The sequence below is a fragment of the Sarcophilus harrisii genome, chromosome 1 (genome assembly GCF_902635505.1).
Source record: "Sarcophilus harrisii chromosome 1, mSarHar1.11, whole genome shotgun sequence".
Classification (NCBI taxonomy): Eukaryota; Metazoa; Chordata; class Mammalia; order Dasyuromorphia; family Dasyuridae; genus Sarcophilus; species Sarcophilus harrisii.
Genome location: NC_045426.1, coordinates 508,046,747 through 508,069,074, shown reverse-complemented (window position 1 = coordinate 508,069,074; position 22,328 = coordinate 508,046,747). Strand labels below are relative to the sequence as shown.

Genomic DNA, 22,328 nt, shown 5'->3' with positions numbered 1-22,328 from the left:
GACAAAATTATCATTACCCCACCATTACTGTATGCAATGGATTTGTGGTGTCATAAGGTTATTTTCCTCTATTTAAAAAAACTTGCTTATACCCCATTTCTTTGTGGGTTAATTAGGAGCCGCTTACCTTATTCCAACAAGTTCTTTTAGAACTTGGAATACCTAATAGAATTTCATGCCTTGTTATAGTAGATTCATTAGGAACTGCCTCCCTTAATGGCAGTAAGTTAACTATGCCCGTCTTATGGTGTCTTTACTTCATTGGGAACTTGCCACACTTTGTAGTTTCCCGCCTTAATGATTCTTTCCCCCTGCCAAAATCTCCTTTTAGTATATTTCCTCTCTTTAATTGCTAAGAACCCCACGTGGAAATTAGCCCACTGTCAACAATCTTTTCCATTTAGACATGGGTTAAGTCTACAAATTCTTGTAGCCACTCAGTGTCACTGGCCTGAAACCCCGGTATGCTTGGATTGCTTGCTGTCTTGGAGAGGAAAGAGGAATGATGAGAGGGAGAAAAATTTGGAACATGAGGTTTTGCAAAGGTAAATGTTGAAAACTATCTTTGCATGTATTTGGAAAAAAATACTATTTAACCCCCCCCCCCCCAATATACTTTTAGAATCCAATTCTTTATGGGGAGAGGCCTGGAATTCCAATATATTGTTTTGGTTTTCATCACTTCTATACTGCTATATCCCTTTGTTATTACCTCTTTGCTTTTGTTGTTACATGGAAATTCTGCTTTTTTTTTTTTTTTTTTTTTTTTTTTTTTTTTTTTTTTTTAGGATTTGTTTTCTAACTGAAATATTGCTAAAGCTATGAATTTTCTAAAATTTTTTCCCCCCAGGTTTCATTTCCCTAAAATTGTCTAAATAAACTATTAGGCCATTCGCAGATAGTGATAGCTTGTCTTTTATATGCTTTTCTTGTGTCTTTCTTTTGTCTTATTTCTATTACTCAAATTTCTATAAATATATTAAAATATAGTGGGGGAAAGTGAGTATGTTTTCATTATTCTTGCATTTATTGGGAAAGTTTCTAGCATATCCTAAACACATGGAATGCTTAGTTTTGGTTTTAGATAATTTTAGCACATTTAAACAATTTCTCTCTGCCTATACTTGAGGATTTTTTTTTTTTTGTGTGTGTGTGTGTGTGTGTAATATAAATGAATATTTGTACTTTAGCAGCTTTTTTGTGTGGGTCGAGAAAATGATATGATCATGAATGGTTTTTATTTTTAATGTAGTTATTTGTGTTGCATCTCTGGTATGTCCAGCTTGGTCATAATAAATGATTTCAGTAAATCAGTCAATAAACAGTTATTGGGCATCTACTATGTGCTGAAATTTAATGAATTAATTGTTATAGTCTCTTTGACAGGATTTTATTTAAAATTTTTAAAAAAAAATTGATGATATCAGTCAAACGTTTTCCTGTCCTTTGTTTCCAATTATATTTGTCTCATAAAAAGTTTGGTATGCTGCTTTTTTTCTCAGTAGTCTTTTTCAGTTGAGAAAGTTCATTTCAGTTGACAGTTCATTCTTAATTTTTTTTTGAGAATAATTATATAGTATTTTCTTTAAATATATAGTAACTTCTTTAAAGTTTTATAAAATTCTACTGTAAATTCATCAGTTTTGTTTCTTTCCTAGTTCCTAGTGCCTAGTGCTGTTTCCCTTTACCAAAATAGATTATGTATGGTCTCTCATTTGTTTGGTTTTTTGGTATTTTGGGTATTTTTATATCATTGAGGGTAATCTTCATTTCCTGTGGGAGTTTTTTTTCCCACTCCTATTGGCATACATTTTTACTAATCTGATAATTCTTTTTATGTCTTCTAATTTTTTAATTTTCATTTTAAGTCTCTTCAAAGTACCAGCTTTAATGTGCTTCACATTTCTATTCCAATTTATCAATTTCTCCTAATTTTCAAGATTTCTTCTCCTGTTTTTAATTTGGGGTTTGTTTATTGGATTTCTCTGTTTTGTAACTGAGTTTTGCTAAGATTTTTTTCAAATCAAAAAATAGGGCATTCTCATGTCTTCCTCATCCTTAAACACACACACACACACCCACACCCCTCCTCAGTTTTATCATCCTCTCTTTTAACCAGTTTTAACCAGTCTGTTAATTTCTCAGAAGTAAGACTTTTTTCCAACTAGAAATGGAATTAAAAAAAAGGATTTAACTTAATTAGATATATATGCCTCTAAGGAGCTTTTGTTCTTCTTGAAAATCAGGAAAGTAGTAAATGCAGAATGAAGCTACACATATATTCATTGTCTCTGTTTCACACACACACACACACACACACACACACACACACACACACCTTACTTGATTCTACCAGTTACTGCAGTTGGCAGAATCAAGTATGGGCCGTCTCCTGTCTTTTATTGCTGTACTTCTTGAATGAATAAGTAGTTTACAGTGACTACTTCATCTAAATTTTATTCTCTTCTAAACCCTTATATATATTTATGTATATATAATAATTATATATTATTAATTAATTAATATAGTAATATAATAATAAAAAATAATATATATTATATAATATATATATATAAACCCTATATATTTATAAAATCATTAAAGAGAAGCTTCTCTCTTCAAAGTTATTTGGATCTCTTGATTGAAAAAGTCCTTATCCACCCTGACCTCTCCACAGTATTTGATACTATTTCTTATGGTTCATTTCCTATCTGACATTCCTCCTGTATCTCCTTTGCTGGTTCTTCATGTCAAGCCCATTAATATGTGAGTTTCCATCATCTCTGTCCTGGTTCACCTTCTCTTTTTGCTCTCTACAAGTGTACTTAGTAATGTTATCAGTTCCTGTGGGTTCAATTATTATCTTTGTGCAGATGATTCTTAGCTCAAACTATCACCTCAAACTTTATGTCCTCTAGGCATCTCAATATCCAAAACTGAATCTATTAATTGCCTTTTCCTCCAAACTCTTCTGTCTTTCCAATTTCTTTATCACTGTAATCACCATTCTTCCAGACACTTAGATTTACAATGATTTCCAACTATTCACTTTCACATATTCAACCCATCTTAATTACCATCATTTCTTTTCATTTCTACCTTCGCAACATACCTTGCATACATCCCCTTCTCTCTCTACTCATATAATCACAACCTTACTTCATTCCCTAATATTCTTTCACCTAAATTATTGCAATAACTTTTTAATTGGTCTCCCTTATGTCTTTTTTTTGCTTAAGTCTATCCTTCACTCAGGTATCAGGGCTATTTTTCTGAAGCATAGGTCTGATGATCTCATCTCTTTACTCAATAAAACAAGAAGTTCTTATTACCTCTAGATCCAATATACAATCAGGATTTAAAACTCTTAACAAGAGCTCTTCATACTTGTCCAATATTCTTACATTTAACCCTACTCCATGCATTCTGTGATTCGGGTACAGTAGTCTGCTTGCAATAGCTCAAACAATATCAGTAAAGTAATTTTTGATATTTGTAGTGTAGTTTAGTAGAAAGAATTGTGGATTAGAAATTCTGAATTCTCATATTTCTCCTACCATTTACCTAGCTATATATAGCTATTATATAGGAGCAACTTCCTTCTGTCTTTATAGAAAATAAGAATGTCAATCTTGCTGTCATTAGATTAGTATGAGAGTTCTTTGTTGAAAACCAGAAGTGTTTCTGGCTCAAAGCAAAGTAAATTATAGTATCATCTTTTGGACACAAAGTGTTTGAGAAATTTTATACCATTGTAGAGCTTCCTCTTAAACATTTTCAACAAACAGATTTAAAATGTTCAATACTTTGAAATATTTTCTCCTTTCTCTGAATGCAAAGATTAGTCCGTGAGACAATAAAGATGAACTTTAATCAATCAATAAATCCTGCCTCCATTGTCAGAATTTTAATTGGTTCTTCTTGTTTCCATTGTCGCACACAAGAATACCTTAGACTGATCTTAGACTCGGCCATCTCATATAGCTGCTCATTCACCATGTAGATGGTGTATAGGAATCTTTTTTCAACTAGGATCTTTCCTAACTTCCTAGATCCTGCCCTTTTTCCCCCCTTTAAAACCTTTAAAAGCCATTTCACCCCAAAACATGCTGCTTAACCATTTTGATTAATGCCCATGAACATTTTCAGATCAATAAAGGACATCTTTTGTGATTAGTATAAATGTTTCTTGTGAATTTTTCACATTGCAAATCACTCTCTTAATTAGCCTGGGTACTTTATATAGCTTGAGGGAAGTTTCATTTGTTCTGAGCAAAAAATCCTACACTGAAGTTAGAAATGCTGTCCTTTCCTGGCCCTGTCATTCTCATTTAGTGCCAAAATTTCTATACAATAATTCTATATTCATATTTTCTTAGTTTTCAGGTACAATGAATTAGAGATGCGTTTTAACCCTAAATTACAAAATAGTTAGCAATGTAAACCACTTCATTATCTAAGAAACAAACACTAGAATGTGTGCAGATTTTGGATTTGTCAAACACTAGATTATTATAGTCAGATGAATGCAGATTTTAATGGCTCAGAATGTAAGAGTCATATATGATCCAAGGTGATATCTTACAGTATTGTCAGGAATCCTACTATAGCATTTGCTATATAGCAAAAATGATATTCTAACTTTTTTTTCCACGTATATAACTTATTATATTTATTTTTGCTGAGGCAATTGGGGTTAAGTGACTTACCCAGGGTCACACAGTTAGGACGTCTTAAGTACCTGAGGCCAGATTTGAATTTTAGGGCTAGTGCTCTATCCACTGTGCCACATAGCTGCCCCCACATATATAACTTCTTAAAGCATAGTAATTAAAAATGGCTTTTGGAGCAGTTGGACAAGATATTTAAAATAATTTTTTTTAGCCACAATTTATTAGGAGATATATATTCATTCGAGGTTTTAAAACAAGGCTTGCCATCTTGTTTGCCCAAGACCTATTAAGGCATGAATTCAATGTATAAACTCGGAGAATAATCTTTTTATATACTCTGAAATAAACAATCTGAAATAGACAATCAGATATTTGAACAAAAACAGTAAAGTGTTTCATAACTTTTTTGAACATAGACATTATGCTTTGTCAAAGTAACCTGGATGTTCAATTTTTGTTCAAATCACATTTAAAGGTCAGAGAACACAAGCATTCTGTAAATACCAGAGACTTGGCAAGTTCTGTCCTTGTATTCATTCTTAATTGACTGGAGAACAGTATTCACTAAGCTAACGTGATGTTTACGGCAATCACAACTGAACAATTAGACAAGATCAAACAATTTTTTTGGCTCTCCTTGAATGTTCTCCCTCAGAAGTTAAACCAAATACATATACAAGTAATCACAACCAACTGATCTAATTGCAGTTATTTGCACTGATAAATTTAGCTTTTTGAAATTAAAAATCAACAATGCTGAACAAGCTGATTGGGATATAAAATCGACATCTTATTTCTATTTTCATTTATAATCATTAGGATTTTCTCGAAACCGAGTGCCTCCCTACCCCTGTGGAATTTGAAGGTAGCATCTAGATTCTACTACTCTGTAGCAAGGTGTCTTCTTAATAATCTATACTTGATTTTACTTTCATATAAAAATATCACTGGAGATACTTAATTCAAAAATTGGTTCACACTCAACAAAAATATTGTGGGTTATGATTTTTTAAAAAAAAATTTACAGTACAAAATTTTACAATTATTTAGAGAGCTATACTGACAGTGAATTGTCAAAATTCAGAGCTTTATGAGTTCTTGAAAATCATTTAGTTCAATAATAATCCATCTTGCAAATGACGAAATTGAGGCCAAGGAAATTAAATGATTTATGTCCTTAAGGTCACACAGATGATAAGTAGTAGAGATAGAAATTGAATATGAAGCTTCTGCAAAATTATTATAATTTTCTCTATTGAGGTCTGCTGTTTTTACCACTAAAAAGCATTTGAGGTTCATCAGGGGTTCTTAAGTAGAAATCTGTAGTCTTATTTTCTTTTGATTAAGTACGTTTCAACATATTTGATTGCTTTTACAATCTTGTGCATTTTATTTTATGTATTTTAAAATGTTATTCTGTGAAAGGATCCACATACTTCCCCAGATTGTCAAAGTGTGTATAAGGAGGGAATAGGGAGATGCTGTCTATGAAAAAAAAATAAGAACTCCTGTTTTAGGGCTAGTAGGACTGATCTGGGATTCAAAGCTCAACCCAAACCAAAAAGCACATATAAAATTAATTTAGTTGTGATTAAACAAAAAATTTTATTGCAACTGGGCTGACCAAGAAAAAGTTGAAACTTTTTATAGACTATAAGTAATTCATTGACCCTGAGCCATTTTTCTTTTTTTTTAATGATAGATTTATTTTTAACATTTTTAAAAAAAATTTTGAATTGCACATTTTCTTGCCCTCCCCCTCTAAAGGAGAAGGCAATGAAATATGCATATAAAATCATACAAGACCTGTTTAGCAATACTCCACCATATTACCCAAAGCAAAATAAATTAATAAAGCAAGAAAAAAGGATGCTTGAATTTGATGACAATGATACTTCAAAATGATACTTCAGTTCATTGTTTCTCTGGAGATGGATGCCATTTTTTCATCATGAGTCTTTTGGAATTGTCTTTTTTTTTTTTGCTGAGGCAATTGGAGTTGAGTGATTTGCCCAGGGTCACACAGTCAGAAAGTATTAAGTGTATTAAGGCCAGATTTGAACTCGGGTTTTCCTGAAGTCAGGACTGGGGCTCTATTACACCACCTAGCTGCCTCTGAAATTGTTTTGCTCAGAGTAGCCATATCTTTACAACTGATCATCATTACAGCATTGCTGTTGTTATGCCCAATGACCTTGTCTTTCTATCATTTCTGAATATACCTCCTTTTTTTTTTAATACAGTCATATGCTACAACTTCTTCACCATTCCTCAGTTAATAAGCATTCCCTCAAATTTCAGTTGACATCACAAAAAAAAGCTACTATAAATATTTTTGTATATATAGATGTTTTTCCTGGTAGTGGTGTTGATGGATCAAACATATGGTTATAGCCCTTTGGTTATAGTTCCAAATTATTCTCCAAAATGTTTCAGTCTGTTCATAACTTCATTAACAGTGGATCTATTTTCCCTCATATCCTTTAGCATTTGTCATTTCTGATAGGCATGAGTTAGTATCTCAGAGATATTTAATTTTCATTTCTCTAATCAGTAGTAATTTAAAATACAACTTTAGATGCCTTTTATTTCATCTTCTGAAAACTATCTGTTCATGTTCTTTAACCATTTATCTGTTGGGAAATGGCTCTTATTAGTAATTTAATGTAGCTACCTATATATGTGAGAATTCAAGACTTCAGAAAATTTGCTTTATAATTTTTTGATATTGCTGGGTTTTTAAAAATTTTATGTATTTACTTATTTATTGGTTTTGTTTTGCCTGCGATCATGTTTGCTACTCTTGCCATTTTTACTTGAGCTGAAGCATAGTAGATTTTACTTTAATTACATCTATGTAGCTGTTTCTGGTTTTTTGTATGTACTTTTTAAAAAACAAACCAGTTTTTTTTTTTTTTTTCAATAACTTATGAAAGGATTTTCTACTATTTTCTATTCCGCTGGTCTTTTCATCAGGAATGCTTGGAAGATCTGTTTTTCAAGACATGTTAGAGAGGATGTGGGAAAACTGGGACACTAATGCATTGTTAGTGGAGTTGAGAAATGATTCATCATTCTGGAGGCATGCCCAAAGGGCTTTAAACCTGTGCATACCCTTTGATTTAGCAGTATCTTTACTAGGTTTGTATACCAAGGAACTCACTTGAACAAAAATGTTTATGGTAGCCCTTTTTGTAATGGACAAGAAATTGGAAATTGACCGGATGCTCATCAGGAAAAGTTATGGTATATGAATATTATGGAATATTATTCTTCTCTAAGTAACAATCAGCAGGGTGATTTCAGAGAGGCCTGGAGAGACTTACATGAATTGATGCTAAGTGAACTGAGTAGAATCAAGAGAACATAGTACATAGCAACAACAAGATTATGTGAAGATCATCTCTCATGGATGTGGCTTTTTCATGTAGGAATTAGAGAAATTTCACTGATTTTGGGAGCTCTCAAATGAGGAAATTTCCTCCATCAATGTAAGGTCAAGCATCCTTTCTCTGAAACTTAGTAGACTTATATCACTGCCAAGAGCAATGACAGCTTAAAAGCCTTGCCTATGGGTACACAGATTTTTATAATAAAAAAAAATTTTGTGTTTCTTATTTTATAATAGTTTTTGTAATAAATCCTTTTCATACTTAGAAAATGTTAAGTCATCAAAAGATCCTGATAAGTTCAGAAATATGATAGAAGTAGAACTATATAAAAGAAGAAAAAGAACATTTAGGTTAAGATTCCAGCTGGAAGAAAAACAATTGTGATGGCATGGAGTGATTAATTCATAATGTATCTTAAAAAGGAAATAGTAAAGATATGTAAAAATAGTAATAATATGTAAAAATATGGAAAATATGTAAATATTTACATATATTACATATGTAAATATGTAAGATATGAAAATATGTAAAAATAGTAAAGATATGGAAAAAATAAAACAACTCTGACCTTATTAATACCAAAAATAAAATTTGACCAGAGAAATATCATCTGTATAGATACGTCATCTTTTTTTGTATATATATATATAGAGACATATATATATATTATATATATATATATATAATCAGTATCATAAATATATCAGTATCATAGATTGATCTACATATCTATTTTTATATCTTCACACACATCAAGGGATATCCTTTTTCTAAAAAAAATTTATTTTTAATACACAAAATCAAGCAAAAGGGAAAAACCATGAGAGATGGAAGAGGAAAAAAAGAAGTGTGTAACATAGCATTCAATCTCCAAAACCAGAATGTTTATCATCACAGTTAAATGAAAGAAAGAAAGTATACAAGATGTATACAAGAGGTTTTTTGGAGAGAGTACTGAGCCTGCAATCGGGAAGCCCTGAAGAATTTCAGGCCTCAGATACTTAACCTCTATCTGTAAAATGTTTGAAGCCCAACCTTAAAATGGAGCATATACTAAACAGGATTGCAGTGAGAATCAATTGTAATAATATTTGTAAAGTGTTAAATATAATGGCTGGCACAAAGTAAGTTTCTCTTTAAATGTTTACTTCCTATTCTTTCCCCTCCCTCCCCACCTCCCATTGAGTATAAATATTGATTGTATAGAACAACAAAGTGTGTCCTAAGCATATATACAAATTATCCAAAACATATCCAACATAAGCTTAACAGAGATATTTGCCTCCTTTACAGAATCCAAGTCGAACAAGGATTTCTTATAATGGTGAGAGGGAAGGTTCGCCTCTAAATCTTCCTGTTTCTCAATGATATTTAGCTATTCAAGATTTTAATGTGACTATAGACTAAGAAAATTAATGTAGTTTATCAAAATAAAATTTTCCTCCCCCCAAAACCTCTAATAGAATAAGTTTTATGTAATTGGTTATTTTAGTTTCTCTGCTTTAATTTGTTAATGATTTAATAATTAATATGATTGCACATTAGTTGCAACTATGTAATAATGTATTATATAAGAGGCAGCAATTTGAAAGTAAAATATTACAATATAGGAGATCTTAACTTTTTTATGTCGTGGTCTTTCAGTCTTTTCAGAATCCTGTTTTTAAGTGCATAAAGCAAAATACCTAAAATTACAAAGGAAACCCATTATATTAAAAATTAAAAGTAAACAAAAACAAAACAAACAAATAAAAAATCAAATAAAAAAAATCAAAGCAAATCAGTCCCTTTCCTCTCCTCCTTTTCCCCAAACCTTGAGCAAAGATGCTCATAGCTTATTTTCAGATGTAATTTTTGGAAGACTAAAACTCAATGAGCCAGAGAGCAAACTGTCAAAGAGTCAACTGTTTTGATTTTTAGAATTACCAATGGAGTGTTGAGGGGAATCTATATTACCAGCAATTGTCAGAGGCCCAGTGTAATAATATTCTGCCTTCCCAGAAGATTTAAAAAAATTCAAGAGCCCAAATTCCATTTGCCTAATTAAGTCTAATAGACTTCCACTCCTCATAAATGTTAAATTAATATTGTTTGTTGCAAATTTAAGCACAGGAAATTGTTCGAAGGTAGGTGACTGGAGTAGATGTGGGGATTTAAGCACCTGAAAATTGCCAAAATACTTGCAGCATATAATCTAATTTTTAAAAAGATGAAATAGGTTCCTCTCCACTACTCATTTACTTGTTCATTTAACACTGCATATTTAGATTTGAAACTAGTAAGATAGATTGGATGAAGATAAAAGGCTATTTCTTGGAATGGCAAAATGTCTTGTATTAGATTTCAAATGTGCCTGGGTAGTGACTTTTTCCCCCCACTAATATGTAGAAATTGGAATTTTCTCACAGTTACTGCCTCTTTTAGAAAATGAGCCTTACAAAAGCCTTTCAAAAGAGAATAGATGAGCAAGACATCTCATGAGTGTTTTGTTGCAATGGAAACTCTTAGTGATAGATCTGTGTTAACAAGAAAGATCAATTAGCTGTATGACTGTGTTCAAGTTCCTTAACCTTTGTTTGCCTCGGTTTCCTCAGTTGTAAAATGGAAATAATAGCACCAACATCTATGTTGGTTGTGAAGATCAAATGAAATAATTGCAAATCACCTAGCACAGTATTATTATTAGCTTTGGAACCAGGGATCAGGTTTATAATTACAATGTTGCATTATAATCTTTTGTATAATCTTTGCATTGTATAATCTTTTATAAAGTTTTGTAGAGTACTGAGATATTAAGTGAGTTGTTTAGAGTTACATAGCTAGTAAATGTCAGAGGTAGAATTTGTACCTAAATCTGCCTGGATCCTAAATCTGCCTGTTTGTTGACTATGCCATAATGTTTCTTCAGCTAAATAGATAGATCTCTTAACAAAAACAGTATCATTACTAAAGTGCTTATTGAAAATGTAAAAGTTGTAGAATATATTTCAAACTACAAAGAAACCATTATTTCCTGACTAGCCTTTATTAAAATTTAGTAAAAACCTACATCTTTTTTTTTTTTTTTGAGCTTATTAATGTTCTGTTAGTTTGTAAATTACTAAGACCTTTTAGTGAATTAGAACATGGAATGTTTTTTGGTTCAAATTTATGGAAAAAAAAACAGAATTTGTGACCAAACAAGTATTAGACAACAAACAAGTAATGTATAAATAGACATATATATATAAATGAATAAAGATAAATATATAAATAGACAAGTAAACAAGTAAATAGACAACAAACAAGTAATAGACTAAACAAGTAATGGAGAACATTACAAATTGTAAAATGAATAATTTGGATTACATCAAATTAAAAAGCTTTTGTACAAACAAAACCAATGCTGCCAGGATTAAAAGGGAGGCAAAAAACTGCAGGGAGGGAGGGATAATTTACAGTTACGTTTCTCTGATAGAAGGCCTCATTTCTCAATTCTTAATTTATGGAGAACTGAGCCAACTTTACACGAATACAAATCACTTTGGCTATTTTTCAATGTATCATTTATCAAAAGATATGAAGAGGCAGCTTTCAGAAGAAGTCAAAATTGTCCAAATCATTATTGAGTAGAGAAATAGAAGTTCAACTCTTTGTTACCACCTTACATCTCTCAAGTGCTTGGTGTTGGTAGAGTTACTGGAGTTGTACCATTTGGGAGAGCAGTTTGAAGCTATGCTCAAATATCTTTGACCCAGCACTAGCCACTATTAGATCTATGTCCTATGTGTGCTAAAAGAAATGATAAGCAAGAACCTGGAAACTCTTACATGAAAAAGTAAGCAGATCTAGGAAAATATTTCACATAGTAACAGTAATATTGTACAATAACAAACTATGAATGACTTGGCTATTCTCAGTTTTTTAATATTTATGAGTAACTTAAAAATTTGAAGGTTATGTATTTAGATAATTTTTAAAGAAAGAAAATAATCCCTGGCTTTTAATAACCAGAATTGACTTCACATGATCATAATTTGTAATGTTTTTGTATCAATTATTCATTAAAAAATCTTTCATATAAAAGACTTCTGGGCCTGAACTTACAGAAAAATTGTATTTGAATACCTTCTGGCCAAAGGTAAATTAAATTTAATACAAGTTAATTGAAAACCCACAATACTAAAAAACAAAAAAGCAAAAACACCCTCTTTGACAAAATTGTGTAGGTGGCTTTTTCTTTTATTTTTTTTACAATTAATGTCAGTGTTTTCCTTTTATCTTCTTGTTGCCTTTGGTTTTCCCTTGAAATATTCTATCTCCACCAACCAGAAATTTCAAATATCCTACAAAAAGACAGCTAGCCAACTCAATGAATCAATACATGTCACTATAATAATAAATCTGTGTTTAATGGGAAACTCTTCCTTTTTAATGATTGTTTTATAAAGGTAATTCTTCAAGCTGATGTAGTGACTTTCTTTTGATTGGAATGCCTTTCTCTCTGTCTTTTGGCTTCCTTCAAGATCCCATCATTTGTGACAATATTTCACACTCTTTCCCACTACATCTTACATACTTAGTAACCTACTTTAGAAATTATCTCCAGTTTCATAGTCTGTTTTGGGTACTTCATGATTATGTGAACCTCTTGAATTCAAGAATTAATAAATTTGACTGACTTGCCTAGTGATGGGGAACTTCAAGATCTCAAATTGATAGTGGAAATCTTTTTGAACAAATGAATCTAAAGCATTTTATATTGTATTTATTACACACACACACACACACACACAGACACACAGCTTCTGTTTCTTTCCTTAGCCCAAACCTATTATTATCTGTCTATTGGACATGTCTAGCATATCCAAAATTAAAATCATATTTACCATAGCTCCGTCTTCAAAACTTCCCTATTTTTGTTGAAAGAACATTCTAGTCTCCTAGGTTCTTTAGTATTATCCTTGATCACTCTTTTTCACCTCATATAGCTAGTTGGTTGCTAAATCTTGCCTTTTTTCCCCTCTATTTTTACTATTCATACAGTTGCCATCTTTGTTCAGGCCTTCATCACTTCTTCATGGAATATTGACTCTTAATTAGCCTTCCAGACTCAAATCTTTTCCTACTGTAGTCCATCCTTCACATACTTTGCAAAGTTATTTTTCTTAAGCAAAGGTAGCATCCTTTTTCCTTTTCCCTTCTTGTTCCCCTTCCTCAAGGTATACTCAATATCAGGCTTATACTTTTCTATTGGATCTTCAGAGGGTAGAGCTACAAAGCTTAGCATAATGCCTAGTGCACTGTAGGTACTTAATAAATATTTGTTGACTGCTATTTCAGGTTCCAGGGATAACCCTGGTAATGTTTACTTTTAACACTAACTCTCTTAGCCTTTATTGCTCTGCCTTGCCATGAACAATTAGCTGGTAGACCGATTTTCTTAAAATTTTCAATAGTATTTTATTTTTCCAAATACATAGTTTCCCCTCCCCCTTTTCTTTTTTTAAAAAAAATTTTTCCGTTACATGTAAAAACATTTTTTGCATGTACATTAAATTTTTACATATTTCCTTATGAATCATGTTAAGAGAGAAAAATAAGAACAAAAGGAAAAAACCATGAGAGAAAAAAAAACTGGGAAAAGGAAAAAAAAAAGTGAACATAGTATTCGTTGGTTTACATTCACTCTTCATAGTTCTCTCTGGAATGTGGATGACATTTTCCATCCAAAGTTTATTGGTATTGCCTTGGATCACTGAACAGCTGAGAAAATCCAAGTCTGTCATTGTTGATCATTGCACAATCTTGCTGATGCTGTGTACAATGTTTTCTTGGTTTTGCTTGTGTTTCAGATTTTTTCCCCTCCTTCCCTTACCTCCTTCCTCAAGACAGCAAGCAGTCTAATATAAGTTAAATATGTGTAATTCTTTTAAACATACTTACATATTTATCAGACCAAAAGGGTTAAAAAAATACTATCATTCAGTCTCCATTTTCCATCACAAATCTATTGGAATCATCTTGAATCACCACATTGTTGAAAAGTGCCAAGTTCATCAGTGATTTATCACATAATCTTCTTGTTACTGTGTATAGTGTTCTCTTAGTTCTCCTTTTTTCACTTAGCATCTGTTTATGTAAGTCTTTCCAGGCTGCACATAATTTCTTATTGAACAATACTATTCCATTATATTTATATACCTTTTCCTTCTTTATGATCTCTTTGGCAGAAAAATTCAGTAGTGACATGACTGGATCAAAGAGTATGTATACTTTGATAGCCCTTTGGGCATAGTTCCAAATTGTTCTCCAGGATGGCTGGATCATTTCACAACTCCACCAACGATGTATTAGTGTTTTCCCACATCCCCTCCAACATTTATCATTATTAGCTAATCTGAGAGATGTGAGGTGGTAGCTCAGTTGTTTTAATTTGCATTTTTATAATGAATAGTGACTTTAGAATATCTTTTCACATAGCTAGAAATAGTTTTAAATGCCCAGGGGAATGACTGATTCAGTCAATGATAGAATGTTTCCTCTATGGTTTTAGTTGTCTTTATTTTGTAGCCAAAACCCTAACCTGTTTTTGTAGCCTGAGTTCCAAAATCTATAGTCCAGTCAAACTGATCTTCTATTTTTACCTCAAACATGACATTTTATTTTCTTATGTACAAATGGTTTTGGTACTAGCTGTTCCTCTTCCCCAGAAAGTACTTATCTCATACCTATTTCATAGAATCCCATTACTTTCTTCATTCTCCATGAAGTCTTTCCACATCCTACCACAAATGCTGGTGTCTTCCTTCCTAAATAATGTAATAACTACCTTTTATTTTTGTATAGATTTTCATATATATGTGTTATTTCCTCTAATAGAGGATAATCTATTTGAGACCCAAGGGTTGTTTTCCTTCCTTCCTTCTTCCTCCCTCTCTCCCTCCTTCCCTCTTCCATACTCCTCTCCTTTCTTCCCTCCCTCCCATTTCTACCTCCTTCCCCCCCTCCCTCCCTTTTTCCTTCCCTTCTCCCTCCCTCTTTTCTTCCCTGCCTCCCTTTCTTCTTTCCTCCTCCCTCCCTCCCTCTGTCTTTCCCTCCCTGCCTCCTTTTCTTCCTTCCATCCCACCAGCCAGCTTCAGCCAGCAGGCTGGAACTTCATAGGTGATTAATAAATAAATGCTTCTTAATTGACTGATTGTAATAAATGTGATTAATTGCATAGACAACTACATAAAAATATTGATATTATCTTGTTTTTTCCATAGTTGTGTGCTGCCCATCTTCCAACTCAATCAGAGGCACCAAACCACTACCAGGCAGTATGTAGAGCATTATTTGCTGAAACAATGGAGTTGCACACATTTCTTAGCAAAATTAAGAGTGCAAAGGAGGTAAGTACTGTTTGATATTTTACTGGGGTTTTGAAGATAAGCTAATCACTATGAGAATTCTTAAAAATTCATTGAATCCATTCAGAAATGCTCAGTAAATCCTTTGTAGAGAGGATTCATACTTAAGGAACAGATTTGACTAGATAATTACTAAGGTCTCATCCACTTGAAATCAATAACAACTCTCATTTAAATAGTACTTTAAGGTTAATAACTATCTAAAGTAAATAATATAAATATCCTAGTTTTATAAATGATGAAATGAGGCTGGGGGGTGTTGATAAATGACTTGCTGAAAGCCCAAGGCAGGCTACACAGTTATTGTTTTTTAAAAAACCTTTTTTTCTTCAGTTATTTCTTCAGTTAAAAAACATTTTTTCTTCAGTTATTTCTTCTATTTTGAAATATTGTAATAGAAACATCATGTTTAAATTGGAAAATTTTTTTAAAAAGCTTTTTTATGAATATAAATGTACAACTAAATTGGAACTTATTTACTTAATAGATTTTCTATGTTGTTTTTTTTGTTTGTTTGTTTCTCATTTTGTCTCTTGCTTCCCTTAAAAAAGTCCTTCACATAAAAAGTATTGTTTGGTTTTAAAAAAAAAAAACTTTGATGGGTAAACAAGATTAAAACCCAAATATAACCCAACCATATAACCCAAATCTCATTTTAGCCATTTGTTTTACCTATGAATAATTTTCTTCTTTTTAATTTAATATATGTAACTTATTTACTTGTAATTTAATCTTAAACTTAACATTTAATATTAAAAATATTTATTTATAAAAGTCTAAACAAATGATTCTATTTGTTTGAGAAAGTAAATCATCATCTTTTATTTCTTGTCTGGCTAAAGTATACAACCTAAAATAAAGAAACATATTGACATTTAGATCCTCTCTGCACTGGAGCTACTAAAAAAGGATTTAGAAAGCTAGATTCAAGCAGCAATTAATCAGTTCAGTGTTTCATCCAGTAAAATTTCTTATAAACTACTAGGTATGGAATTGGAAATTGAGGGGATGCCCATAAATTCAGCCCATAAATTGGCTGAATAAGTTGTTATATGAATATAATTGAATATTATTTTTATATAAGAAATGATGAATAGGAAAAAAAAGAGAAAAGCCTGAAATGCATGAGCTAATGCTAAATGAAGTAAACAAAATCAAGAGAACATTGACATAGTAACAGGATTAGGTGATGACCAATTATAATAGATATAGCTCTTTTCAGCAATAAGGTTAGCTAAGAGTAAACCAAAAGATTTAGCAGAGAAAATGCCATCTGTATCCAGAGAGAGAGAAAACTATGGAGACTGTTTATGGATTGAAGCATTTCCACTTTTTTTTTTCCCCTCCTGTTCTGATTTCTTTTCTTGCATAGTATGAAAAATATGGCAATATTTAAAAGGATTGTACATTTATTGGTAAGGGGGAGAGAGAGTGAATTTGGGAGACAAAATGAATGTTGAAAACTATCTTTACATGTGTTTGGAAAATTAAAATATTTTGGGGGGGAGGGAAAAAATCATATACCACTGGAATCTGCATCATATTACTGTTTGTGATTCTTTTTGCCATTGGCGCTCTCCCCCCTTCCCCCTTTTTTTTTTAAACAAACTATTACAGGGCTAAAAGGAACTTTTTCATTATACAGCTGAAGAAACAGAGAAATTATTTAATAAGTCATTATTAAATGACAGAAGCTCAGTATTAAAACTCAGTTCTTTCAATTCTGATCCCACATAACAACACGATTTTTAAAAAATGGATAACTTTTGATTAATATCTCAGCAGATTTACAGATAGACAAATTTATATTACACATGGATAATTGTGAAGTGAGATATTGCTATCTGCAGAAAGATTTCTTAACATTGGCTTTCAGGAACAGCGATTAGGATACTATATCTGAATGAGCATTTATCATGAATTAATAGATCAAACAATTATCAAGACCCAAGTAAGAATTGGACTATTTCTGAGTCTCTGTGTAAAAGTACATATGGAATCTGCCTAGATCCCTCCATTACCAGCTTTTCATAGTAGAGGCACAGTCTGGGTTTCTGTCTAGGATGTAAATTTTGTGATAATCCATAAATAGCATGTTTCCTCTCTCATTAAAATTTTAATCTGTCTCCTAACTTAGTGTAAAGTGAATGGATTTCTTAAACACATACACATATACATATTTTATTTAGTAAAGTATAATTGAAGAACAAGTGATAGATTTATGCTATTTGTCTTCTTGTTAATGGCCATTCTAGAAAAGTGCTGGAGTAGTGGCCAATTGTCAATCCTCCTCTGTCACTATTTAACACTGATCATCTGTAGTTTCTCAGGATTTTGTAATTCACAATTTCTTTGGGGGTACTTGCTTAAGATAAATACAAAAGAAGCAAAAGTGGCCAGGAGGCGTTGGTTTAAGTGCAGCTAGTTGAGTCTGTGCTGCATGTAGAGCCTGATAGTATAGTTATGTTAATATCTCCTATAGCAGGACCTGGAGTGTGCCACCTGGGAGAATCACAGCCAAAGGCTTTAACAAGAAGCCTTCTTTTTTAAAAAGTTCAGTCATGGAACTGTCTTTTGCCTCTTTTGTATTCTTATCTCTTAGTATAGTGCTTGTCACACAGTAGGCATCAAATAAATGTTTATTGTTTGATCAGCTCTTCCAACTCAGTAGCCAATAAGGAGATTATCTCAGAATATGAGTCTTTTACCCAAGTCATAAATGGCCAGAAATCAACCATGGAGCTCTCACATGTTTAGTATGAACCAAGAAAGACTGTTAGAAGTATGAATTAGCAGAGTTACTTCTGGGCAAAATATGAAAATATGAAAAATATGAAAAGTTCCCTTGTAATCTTTTTCTACAGAGAAAACAAAACTAGCAGTGTTGACTTTAATATTCTTAAGCAATAAGACCCAGCTATTCCTAGTATTTTCAGAATATTTCTAGTATAGCCTTTATTGCTTATTTGGCTGTAGGCTTTGGGTAGGAGGAAACCCAAAGGGAGAAAAGGATTTATTCCTTCCTTTGACCCCCACCTTTGGAATATGGGCATTTCTGGCCAAGTCCAGCCATTGTTTTTGTTTTTTTTTTTCCCCTCCTAGACAATTCCTACTACTTAATCTATGACCTCTATCCCACTTCTTAGAACTTTCTCTGAATTCATGGTGGGGAAAAGAAGGAAAGGTTGCATGAGGCCATATATTTCAGTAGCTCTGCCTTGTCCCAAATAGTAGCATTAGAACTTTGGCTTCTTTTAAGGCAAGGTCAGAGGAAGAAATCTGTATTTTTTTAGTTCTAACTTCTGGGAAGCTCATTAAAAAAATAATCTGCTTGTTTCAGTCTTCTCAACTGTAAAATGATCTAAACTATAGCATCTACTTCATGGTTTTTTCTCATCACAAAAGGTTTGTTAAAAAATGTTTAGCAGAGGACCTGGCATATAGTAGGTATCATATAAATGTTAGCTGTTATGACAAAATACTGAATGTAGAAAATAAACAATACAATGATGGAATAGGAAGTGATGGAAGACTCTGGGAAAGTCTCATGAAGAAGGCACTTAAGCTTGAAGGGATATGGTTTTTCAAGAGGTCAGATCAATGAAGGAAACCATAAAGTTTTTTGATAAGGGGAGTGGCATGCTAAGGCTTAAACTTAAGAATTATTAATTTGTTATCTTGGATGGATGAGAGGAGAAAAATTGGATGGGAGAGTAATTAGGAGGCTATTGGAATTTACAAGACTAGTGGTAAGAAAGGTTTGAAATAGGGACATTTTAGTTTGAGGAGAAAGTAAGATATTAGAAAAAAAGAAATATTCAAGTAATAAAATACTAAAACACCTTGATTCACTGTATGTAGTAAGAATGAGGAGACAAGGATGACGTTGAGATTGTGACTAAATGTCATTGGAAAATAGGAGTGTACCTAATAAAAATAGGCATTTTGGAAGAAGGGCTAAGTTTACAGAAAAAGATGAGTTCTGTGGACATGATGAATTTAGATATCAATGGGATATCAAAGAAGCTCGTTGGAGATGTGAGATTCAAGCTCAAGTGTTTTTCGAGTCTTTGGGAAGAAAAAAATCTCAGAGAATTCCCATAGAACATGACATCCAAAGGCAGAAATAAAAAGCTTGATGTTGGCAAAATGAAGGACTATTTCATTTTCTAAGTATGGAGCAAAAAAGAAGTTTGGAGGGTGATGCTGAGGTAATTTTTAGTGTGAAAGTAAGCAGAGAGAGGCAAGATCTGCTGAGAGTGAAGATGGAAATGTAGTCTAGATGAACTAAGAAGAAAAGGTCTGGAACAGTCTCTGTGAATGTGATAGAGCAACTCGGGGAGGGACAAAAGAAGTGGCCTGCAGCAGTGAGGACATAAGAGATTGAAATCGGCAGTGGAGTCATATGTGGGAAGGGCAAGGCAATGACAGACAAGGATAATAGCATGACATTATTGAATTTCTAATATTCAGCCTAATGAAATACTTCATATTTTTTGCCCAACTTCCTGGCCTAGAGCAAGAGGGAGGTGAGATTATTTCTATAAATCTGCTGGTAGGGGTGATCTGGTGATTTGGATTCTGGAAGATGTAGTCCCAAACTATTTTATTACTGCCTTGCGAAGGATCCTTCAAACTGTGCATGAGGAGACACAAGTAATCAAAAAGGTTAAGGATAGAGCTGAAATGAGTGGGTCACTGGAGACTAAAAGCCAAATGTACAGTAGCCTGTGGAATTGCTGCCATAATCCTGGGAATTGCAGCTGCCTCTGCTTTCAGAGACACAAATGGGACAGAAAAAGTAGAAAACTGTTAAGTATGATTTCCCTTTCTTTATTCCATTATTTCTCTGAGTGGGACAGAAGCCAATCCCAGGATTTATTTTGTTCCTTTTTGAACTTCTGTTTTATTTATTTTTCTGGCTACATCTAGGTGATTTAATGACTGTGGATCTGTATACCATTTATTTGGGAACAGGGGGAATGCAAACAAAGAACAGTGTTTAGTTATTAACAGAGATATAAAAAGAACCATGGCTTAAACGCTCTCATTCCCAAGGGATAGAAAGGGAATTTATGTACTAAGTGTTCTTTACAAGTATTTCTCTCTCTCTTTTTTTTTTTTTTTTTTTTTTTTTTAATTTAATAGCCTTTAATTTACAGGATATATACATGGGTAACTTTACAGCATTAACAATTGCCAAACCTCTTGTTCCAATTTTTCGCCTCTTACCCCCCCCCCTCCCCTAAATGGCAGGATGACCAGTAGATGTTAAATATATTAAAATATAACTTAGATACACAATAAGTATACATGACCAAAACATTATTTTGCTGTACAAAAAGAATCAGACTCTGAATTATTGTACAATTAGCTTGTGAAGGAAATCAAAGATGCAGGTGTGCATAAATATAGGGACTGGGAATTCAATGTAATGGTTTTTAGTCATCTCCCAGAGTTCTTTTTCTGGGTATAGCTAGTTCAGTTCATTACTGCTCCATTAGAAATGATTTGGTTGATCTCGTCTTTACAAGTATTTCTCAAGTGGTCCTCACAGCATCCTTATAATATAGGTGCTATTACTATCCTCATTTTATAGATGAGGAAGACTGAGGTCTAATTGACTTGCTTAGATTTGAAGTACTTCTAGTACTTGTCTTCAGGTTCCTTGGAGACTGAACACTAGCTTAATTTTGTCTTTTTGTATTCTTGGGGTATAGCATGTTAGTACCATGCTACTTTAGATTGTTGGCAGATTGATTATAGGGTTTAGGCATTTTCTCTTGCTTTAGATCCACATGTGAGGATGATTGTAACAAAAGAGTAATCACTCCTCTAAAACTTCCAGAGTCTGTCTGTCTCTGTCTCTGTCTCTGTCTCTCTCTTTCTCCCCACCCCCCTCTCTCCCCCCCCTTTCTATCTCTTCTTCTCCCCCCTCCCCACCTCCTAAATTCATAGAGACTTACCTGTATAGAGATCTTTATTATAGACCTGTATAGACAACTTTATTTCTGGGAACACTCCAACCTTCCAATGCTTCAGGCAGTTTTGCCTCAGGCAGTTCTCTTGGATTTTCAAACCAGTGGCAAATCTGTATTGGGAGACAAAGACCCCTTTCCATATTATTTTTAAAATGTGTACTTATTAAATTGAACAAGTTAATTTAGTGTACTTTCTGAATAAAGCTTGTTAAAATTAAATTATATTTATTATGATTCAATCAAACATTAATCACTTGTTATGCTAGGAGTTGGAGACACAAAATAAAAAATAAAATACTTTTTACCAAGTGATGAGGTTGCTTTGAAATAAACATATGACAAATTCACAATGGCCATTCTCTTTGCCAAAAAGAGAAAGTTTACAGACAAAATAAAAAGCCTGGAGCTTTTTTTTCTCTTACTATTTCACTTGGTGATCTCATCAGCTCTTATAGATTCTTATATGTCCATGTTGATGATTTTAAAACCTATCCTGCTCCAATTCTCTCTTTACTTCCAAATTCATATGTCCAACAATGCCCTTTAGATATTTTCATTTGGATGTCCAGCAACATATTAATCTCAGCATGTCCAAAGCTCAAGATCTTTCCACCTAAACACATTCTACCACTCCTAGTTTTCTCTATTAACTCTATTAATCCTAGTCCCTCAGGCTAAATGCCATCTTTGATTCATTTTCTCTCTTCCCCTCTCCCCCCATGTTTAGTCTATTTCCATGATCTGTTAATTTCATCTTTGAAAAGTTTCTACAGTGAATACCTTTCTCTTCTCATATTGCTACCACTCTGTTACAAGTCCTTATTATCTATTGCAATAAATAGCTTGCCCGTGGGTCTCTCCCCACACTAGTCCTAACATGTAGATCTAACC

General features: G+C 32.7%; 1 protein-coding gene across 4 annotated transcripts in view; it reads left to right on the top strand.

The window, feature by feature from the left end:
* The window catches only part of SPIRE1 (spire type actin nucleation factor 1), a 148,949-nt gene that overhangs the window by 59,169 nt on the left and 67,452 nt on the right, over positions 1-22,328 (top strand). For all 4 annotated transcript variants that reach the window (XM_031946663.1, XM_031946662.1, XM_031946660.1 and 1 more), the window contains exon 4: positions 15,313-15,438. In XM_031946663.1, coding sequence (XP_031802523.1) covers positions 15,313-15,438 — 126 coding nt within the window. The remainder of the gene's footprint in view (positions 1-15,312; positions 15,439-22,328) is intronic.